Here is an 8,148-nt window from a genome sequence, read left to right as displayed (position 1 = left end):
TGCCCAGGTTGGAGTGTAGTGGCAAAATCGTGGCTCACTGTGGCCTCAACCTCCTGGGCCCAAGTGATCCTGATCCTCCCACCTCAGCCTCCTGAGTAGCTGGGACTACAGGCACATGCCACCACACCTGGCTAATTAAATGTTTTTTTGCAGAGATGGGCATCTCACTAAGTTGCCCAGGCTGGTCTTGATCTCCTGGGCTCAAGCCTTGGCCTCCCAAAGTGCTGGGATCACAGCATGAGCCACTACACTCAGGCAATTACCCTAATTCTAATGTAATATTTATTCCTCAATTAAACAAATGCGTTTTATTCTTTTTTTTTTTTTGAGACAGAGTTTCGCTCTTGTTGCCCAGGCTGGAGTGCAATGGCACGATCTCGGCTCACAGCAACCTCTGCCTCCCAGGTTCAAGCGATTCTCCCGCCTCAGCCTTCCTAGTAGCTGGGATTACAGGCATGTGCCACCATGCCCGGCTAATTTTTTATTTTTAGTAGAGATGGGGTTTCTCCATGTTGGTCAGGCTGGTTTCGAACTCCTGACCTCAGGTGATCCGCCCACCTCGGCCTCCCAGAGTGCTGGGATTACAGGCATGCACCTCTGTGCTCGGCCACAAATGCGTTTTATTCTAAGATAACCCTCCTGACAAGAAAGGATCATGGATTAACACATGGAGGTGTTTACACCCTAAACCAGCCCAAAGTTCAACTTAAATGTCCAAACAATTTTTGTTTTTTGAGATGGAATCTTGCTGTCACCCAGGCTGGAGTGCAGTGGTATGATCTTGGCTCATTGCAACCTCCACCTCCAAGGTTCAAGCGATTCTCCTGCCTCAGCCACCCAAGTAGCTGGGATTACAGGTGCCTGCCACCACGCCTGGCTAATTTTTGCATCTTATTTTTAGTAGAGATGGGGTTTCGCCACGTTGGCCAGGCTTGTCTCGAACTCCTGACCTCAGGTGATCTGCCTGCCGTCGGCCTCCCAAAGTGCTGGGATTCCAGTCGTGAGCCACTGTGCCCGGCCTAAATGTCCAAACAATGTTTAATCATCCCTAGACATATTCTAAAAAATACAGCTTGACTTTATTTTTTCTTATGGAAAAGACTGTCACTAAATGAAATGCAACTAAAATGACACCATATATACCTGATAGTGGTTAGTGGGAGGGAACGCTGGCCTGTGAAAGGTACACCCAGCAAACATATCAAGAGCAAATTAAGAGACCTGCATTTGAATCCTGGCTCTGTCTCTTCCTAGCTGTATCTCCTCTGGGAGAAGTATTTAACCTCTCTGAGCCTCAGGTTCCTTACCAGGGAGCTAACAATAACATCTACCCTGTAAGGTTACTGCTAAAATTAAATGAGTGGATCGGTGTAAAAAGTAGAAGTCACAATGCCAGCATATAGGGAACTCTTTTTTTTTTTTTTTTCCTGAGAGACAGACGGAGTCTTGCTCCATCACCCAGGCTGGAATGCAGTGGCACGATCTCGGCTCGCTGCAACCTCTGCCTTCAGGGTTCAAGCGATTCTCTTTCCTCAGCCTCCGAGTACCTGGCATTGCAGGGGCGCGCCACCACACCCGGCTAATATTTGTATTTTTAGTAGAGACGGAGTTTTGCCATGTTGGCCAGGCTGTTCTCGAACTCCTGACCTCAGGTGATCCGCCCACCTCGGCCTCCCAAAGTGCTGGAATTACAAACATGAGCCACCGTGCCCGGCCCAAGGAGCTCTTAATACATATTAACTGTTACTGCTTCTTAGGATGTTAATAAGAAGTTCTTTCCTTATGTAGGCCCTTAGGGCCCGTTTCTGGATGGCCTATGTGTAAATGCAAGGACTTAACACAAGGCTATGGCCCAGTCCCTGCTCTCCAGGAGTCAAATCTCGACGATTTTGCATCAGTGGCGGACTAAGCGTTACGGCAGGAAAGAACTCCACAAAGTGTCTCACGCTTCATTTAATCTGAAGAATATTACAGGCTCTCCGTCTTCAGATATAAATTATTTTAACGTTACAGAACAAACAGCGAATTCAACCACTTAAGAACTAAGAAAGTCTACACGGTGTTAATTGCTGGCCACAGTACTCCCGATCTGGTTTTTTAAAAAAGTCCCCTGGGCCCCCATTTCAGTAGACGTGCACCATGCCGTAGAGGAACGTCCAGAACAGGACGTAGGTGAAGAGGCCCCCGATGAGGCCTCCTGTAAAGAGAGGTCTCCGTGATTTGAAATATTTGTTCCACCTCCTTCCCGCCTTGAGAATGAGGAGCAGGGAGAGCAGGACGGAGGCAAGCAGGTAGAAGATGAAGCCGTAGAGGCCGGTGAGGCCGAGGATGCCGGCCGTGGCCCCCGACAGCGCTGACACCGAGGTCCGGCAATAATCCAGGACGGCGGCGTTGCCCCGCACGGCCGCCTCGCTGATGAACGGCGGCCCTTCCCGCTTGGCCACCACCGCGGCCATCGCACCCGCCGGGGCTCGGCCTCTCGCTTTCTCGCGGAACAACGCGGAGCTGCGGAGAAAACCAAGTTACAAGTGGCGCCCGGAGCTCGGTGAGTTGGGTTCACGCCGCCCCCTCCCCCTGGAGCTTCCGAGACCCGGCACCAGTCCTGGGCCTCGGATCTTCTAAAGACGCCGAGGAGACTGAGGGTCCGGGCCGGCCGGGAAGTGGTGGCGCGTCTGCGTTCCCCGGCCACGCTGGCCCAGTTACCTGGAACACGGCGCCGGACACAGTACTTAGCGTTCCCTCAGACGGGTAGGGGATGAGATGCCCGCGGCGCCATCTTGTTCGGAAGGCTGCCGGGAGGTCCCGGGCTGCGCACGCGCCCAGAACCCGCCCCGCCCTCTGCGCCTGCGCCGTGGGCGCCCCGGACACGCTCCACCCTTTGCCCGCTTTTCTGCGCACGCGCCGGGACTTCCGAAAGCGGAGTGGCGCTCCGGCCAGTGATTGGCTGGAGGTTTGTTAACTATTCATGAGGGGGCGGACCGAGCGGGGAGGCCTTTGTTAAGCAGCGAGGGCGCGGCCGCGGGTACTCTCCTGCCAGCTTCTCGGAGCGGCGCTGGGCGACCAGAGCGGGGTCGAGATGTCCTACATCCCGGGCCAGCCGGTCACCGCCGTGGTGGTGAGTGCGCTTGCGCAGGCTCCTCCTCGTCTTGGCCTGACCCCACCTCGCAGAGCGGGAAACGGACACCCCAAGCAGGTTGACAGAGCATCGAACCCGGGGCTCCTGCGAACCGGCGGCAAGGGCTCGGGTCCCCGCTTTGCCGGAGCGGGCCGCAGTTCCCCTAACCACGAAACAGGGACGGCCGGGACCCGAGAGCCTCCCGAGACCCTGGACGGAGCCCAGACTGCGTGCGCGGGGCGGGGAGGGCCACGGGGAAAGGCCCGGCTGCGGGAGCCTGGAAAAGCGCCCCCTTCCCGGGCCTCCGTGTCCCCAGACGGGGAGCTGCGGGGGGCGGGCGCCGATCCCGACATCCATGAGTCGCAGCCTCTGGAATGAGGAAATGCTTCCTCCGCTGCAGCCCGCGCCGCCGCCCGGAGGGCGATCTGGGGGTGGGGCTGTCCCGAGCCTGCCGTGGCAGCCCCTGCCCGCTTCCTGTCCAGCCTTGCTCCTCCGACCCACTCGCCGCCTGGTCCACGGTGGACGCTCGTATAGCTGCGATGAGCGTTCCCTCTTCGAACTTTTCTTGGGTCTCCAGCCCTTAAGACAAAAAAGTCCAGGCCTCCCTCCTGGCACTTGAGTCCTGAGTAGATCCTCCGGGGGCTAGCCTAGGCCCCTGGCCGCCCTCTGGCTTGTTTTAGGTGCTGGGTGCTATTAGACTAGGCAGAGGGAGGAAGGAAGCCTGGGACGTTAGACTCAGACGCCGGTGTCACAGCGGGACGCAACCCTATGACAGAGGTGGGGAGTCCCAGAGAGAAGTGCTCAGCCAGAAAAGACCACCTCAGGAAAGACTCGGGTCTCCTGCCTACCTCCCGACAGCGTTCAGAGAAAGAGAAGAAATGCCTGCCTGGTGGGCAGTAGGTCAAGCGGAAGTCCCCGCCCTGGAGCCATAGGGACTGGGTGTGTTATCTCAGATGGGTGTGCTGGAGAACCTCCAGCAATCAGGTGGGTGGAGGCAGAGAAGCCACTGATAAAGGCGACACGTGAGGCTGAGCTTAGAGCACTGGCTCAGGCTTGGGCCAGGAGGAAACATTGCTGGACCAGCTGACAGCTGTCCTAAGCTTCACCCTCCCTGCACCAGCCCGACTTTTTTTTTTTTTTTTTTTTTGAGACAGTCTTGCTCTGTCGCCCAGGCTGGAGTACAGTGGCGCGATCTCGGCTCACTGCAACCTCTGCCTCCTGGGTTCAAGCGATTCTCCTGCCTCAGCCTCCCGAGTAGCTGGTATTACAGGCGTGCACCAGCATGCCCAGCTAATTTTTGTATTTCTAGTAGAGACGGGGTTTCACCATGTTGGCCAGGCTTGTCTTGAACTCCTGACCTCTGGTGATCCACCCGCCTCAGCCTCGCAAAGTGCTGGGATTACAGGCGTGAGGCACCACACCCGGCCCAGCCTGGCTTTTTTAGATCCCTACCTGCCCCAGAGAGAAGGCACCCGGTTTGCTCTTTAGCTAGAAGTGGGGCGGGGACAGGTGAGGAGCCAGAGCAAGCCACCTTCTGCGTGACCTCGCCCAGCAAATCAGTGACAGCCCTGTCTCCCAACCCAAGGGCCTGTAATCTTCTGACTGTGTGGGCGGAGCAGGCCTGGAGGAGCTCAGTTTGGGGCATGAGGACCCAGGCACAGTGGGCCTCATGCTTCCTGCCGCCCTCCCTCATGCCATAACTGGTCCCAGGGCCTTCCCCAAAACTGCAGGCCCGCTCCCCAATTCTGGTAATACCAGGAACGTGCCTGAACGTGGTGTGTATGGTCTGGCCTCTCCCTTGAGTCTTGGATTGGGGATGGGTTTGGGCAGGCTCACTCCCCAGTCCCCACCCTCTCCCATGTAGAGTTTTGAGAATGTTAAAGACATTTAGGCCATTCCTCTGAACTCTGGCTCCATAGATCCATCTGCCTTCTGGACACCTGCCCCGCAGCTCCTGGCACTCCAACCCAAACTGCTCTTCCTCCTCCTGGGTCCCCATCTGAGTGATGTGTGTTCAGCCAGCGGAGGTGGCTGGGTGCTCCTCTTGACTCCTCTCTTCCATGAGTGGTCCCTAAGTCTGTAGATCTCCATTTTCAAGTAGCTCCATGTCCTGGCCTCTGCCTTCTGCTTTTGTGAGATGCCTGTTCCTCTACTGATTACCTGAGTGGTCATTCTAGCAGCAAACCTGACCATGCTCTGCCCTACTCCATTCCTGAGAACTCCAGTGGGTTCAGGATCAAGGTCAGGCTGTCCATCACCCCCTCAAAGCCTGATGCAAATAATCCCCCCTTTGGGAAACTTCTTTAGGTCTAGTCTAGATTGTGGTCTTCTGCTTTTTTCTTCTCTCCTTCCTGTTAAAACTCGACTTTGGGAGTGATCTGGTCTGGCTCCCAGCATCTGCTGACTGGACGGTGCTTGCCAAGGGCTTTGAAAGGAACCTGGCACAGTTGGGGACCATAGCCCCAGAGCATGGTGGGAGCGCCCCAGAACACTCATTTCTGCACAAGAGCAGGGCCCGGGGCTTAGGGAGACACCCCTACTCCCCTTCCAGGACGGGATCTGGCCCCAGCCTTACACTTTCAGCCTCATCTCGCCTCCCAGTTCTGTGTCCTGCACTGGACACTCCAGTCTCACGAACACGTATCCACGGCACCCTGTGCTCTGGTCCCCGTGGCCGGCAAGCCCTTCCTCTCCTTTCTATGCAAGTTTGATCTCTGCTTTTCCAGAGCAGGCTTCCCACCCACAGAAGCCACAGCACGTGGACTCTTGGGCCAGCAGGGGCTTCGACCACATGTTGACCAAGACTAGTGCCTAAGACGAACAGGGGAAGTGGGGACAGGTTGAGGACAGAGGGCTGTGTGGGTGGATCAATGTGGCCAAGTTCTGAGTGCCAGCTCCTCAGCCTCCCAGGCTGGTGAGCAGCTAGATTCCTGCAGGGGCCTGGGACCCATCCCCTTGTCATGTCTCTGAGGCTGCTGCTGGGGACACCCACCAGCCTAATTCTCCAACCACCCACTTCCCTCAACTGGCTTTTTTCTTTGCCAGCAAAGAGTTGAAATTCACAAGCTGCGTCAAGGTGAGAACTTAATCCTGGGTTTCAGCATTGGAGGTGGAATCGACCAGGATCCTTCCCAGAATCCCTTCTCCGAAGACAAGACGGACAAGGTGAGGGGGTCTGGGGTCCTGGGACTGCTCCGTGGGGCACAGGGGCCTGAGATGGTGGGGCTCTGCTTCCTGGGCCCGCATGGAAGGAACAGACCTCATCTCTCAAACCATGCTCTCTAAGAAGGCATCGGAAGGGACCTAGTGAGAATAAGGACGGGTGGGGTGAGGAAGGGCTGCTCAGACAGAGCCCAGGAGGAGCAGGAGGCGGCTGTCAACAGGGCAGGTGCATGGTGGCGCAGCAACTCTGCCCCGGCTCTCTCAGAACAGTCCTCACTGACCGTGTGTGCTGGGACAGGCTGGGTGCAGGGACAGAGGGACGGCTGAGAATGTGCCATGCTGGCTTCCGCTCTGTGGATAAGGGGCCAGTCCAGTGACCACAGGGCTTGACTTGGGCTGCCCCTTTCCAGGGTATTTATGTCACACGGGTGTCCGAAGGAGGCCCTGCTGAAATCGCTGGGCTGCAGATTGGAGACAAGATCATGCAGGTAACAGGTGTCCCAAAGGAGGAAAAACAAGGTTTGGGCAAGCAGGTCCGAAGCACGTGGGGGTGGGGAGCTGCCCCAGCCTCCCAGCTGGGAGAGACTCACTGCAGCCAATTGGGAACCCATGCTGGTATTGCCCCAGAGGACGCTGGCTTTCTCTCCTGTGTGTCTCAGCCACAGTGCTTGGCATCTCCCAGCCCTGGGGTGTTAGGCTGGGGGCCTACTTGAATGACATGGGCCCCCAAAGCCCTCTGCTTCCAGATCCCAGAGGGCGGGGAGCTGAGGTGGGCCTGTGTTCTCTCCTGGGGCCAGGTGAACGGCTGGGACATGACCATGGTCACACATGACCAGGCCCGGAAGCGGCTCACCAAGCGCTCGGAGGAGGTGGTGCGCCTGCTGGTGACGCGGCAGTCGCTGCAGAAGGCCGTGCAGCAGTCCATGCTGTCCTAGCAGCCGCCACCATCTGCGACTCCTGCCTGCCGCCTCTGTACAGTAACGCCACTTCCACGCTGTCCCCATCTGGGTTCCGCTGAGCACTGGGCCCCAGCTCAGAAGGGCTACAGCTGGTCCCAGAGGCCTGGCCTGGCCTTCCTTAACTTCTCCCATCCCTGGCCTGGGGCCTCTGGGACCAGCTTTCTCCCCTGGACGCCGAGGACTGGAAACAAGGGCCTGGAGCTGAGTGGTAGCCAGTCTGCTGTGACCACAGGCTCAGCTCTGACCCTGCTGCCTGGCCAGAGCAGTGGCTGGGCAAGTGGGAACCACTATGTCTTGGGAGCCCCCAAAGCTGGGAAATGCTGGAGGGGCCAGGCCTTTCCCGCTTTCCCCTGGCTGCAGGGTTCGGCTCCGCCCCTGCCCCTCAGCCCTCGTGTGTCCCCCCCGCAGTGCCTCTGCCCATCTGGGGACTGGACACACATCCTGCCAGAGGTGCTATGAATGTTTGCCCAGATGAAGCCATGTGGGCTCCCCGTTCACTCCCACTCTCCCGAGGGGTGCTGGCCTCCCCAGGGTTTGCCTTCTTATAGGATTTAGACGAGGTTCGAGGCTCACATTTCAGGGCAGCTCTCAGGATTGTCATTTTCCTCTTTGCCTGTGGGTTTAACTTTTATATTTTTTTAATCACGAGTTTGATACAAAATGTTTTTATCGTACTCTTTGGAGATGCCCATTCTACTTTTGAATTTAGCTTTTACTAATTCGCATCTGGAAGCTCAGCAAGTGCACAAGCCTTACTTTGGTTACTGTGGAAACCACTGCCGCCCCTCTCCAATGTGGTGTGCTCAATAAAAAATGCTGGAATTCACAGGGGGCTTTGCTGAGGCATGGGCTGGGATATCTGGGGGGTGGGATATTGGGGCCAGAGCTGTGGTTTTAATGATGGCCCCATCC

General features: G+C 56.9%; 2 protein-coding genes across 2 annotated transcripts; one reads left to right on the top strand and one right to left on the bottom strand.

Annotated features, from left to right (window-relative positions):
• Positions 1 to 1,938: 1,938 nt before the first annotated feature.
• EMC6 (ER membrane protein complex subunit 6) lies at positions 1,939 to 2,925 on the bottom strand. The gene is made up of 2 exons (XM_054459300.2): positions 2,704 to 2,925; positions 1,939 to 2,505 (listed from the first exon to the last, which is right to left on the bottom strand). The coding sequence occupies exon 2, from the start codon at positions 2,454 to 2,456 to the stop codon at positions 2,124 to 2,126; it is 333 nt and encodes a 110-aa protein (XP_054315275.1). The 5' UTR covers positions 2,457 to 2,505; positions 2,704 to 2,925; the 3' UTR covers positions 1,939 to 2,123.
• Positions 2,926 to 2,979: 54 nt separating this feature from the next.
• TAX1BP3 (Tax1 binding protein 3) lies at positions 2,980 to 8,062 on the top strand. Its single transcript, XM_054459299.2, has 4 exons — positions 2,980 to 3,115; positions 6,161 to 6,280; positions 6,688 to 6,765; positions 7,075 to 8,062. Exons 1-4 carry the CDS (start codon positions 3,077 to 3,079, stop codon positions 7,210 to 7,212), a joined length of 375 nt encoding a protein of 124 aa, XP_054315274.1. The 5' UTR covers positions 2,980 to 3,076; the 3' UTR covers positions 7,213 to 8,062.
• Positions 8,063 to 8,148: the final 86 nt, after the last annotated feature.

Source organism: Pongo pygmaeus, chromosome 19, assembly GCF_028885625.2.
Source record: "Pongo pygmaeus isolate AG05252 chromosome 19, NHGRI_mPonPyg2-v2.0_pri, whole genome shotgun sequence".
NCBI lineage: Eukaryota > Metazoa > Chordata > Mammalia > Primates > Hominidae > Pongo > Pongo pygmaeus.
Note: the sequence above shows the minus strand (reverse complement) of the source record. Positions and strands in the feature narration are given on the sequence as shown.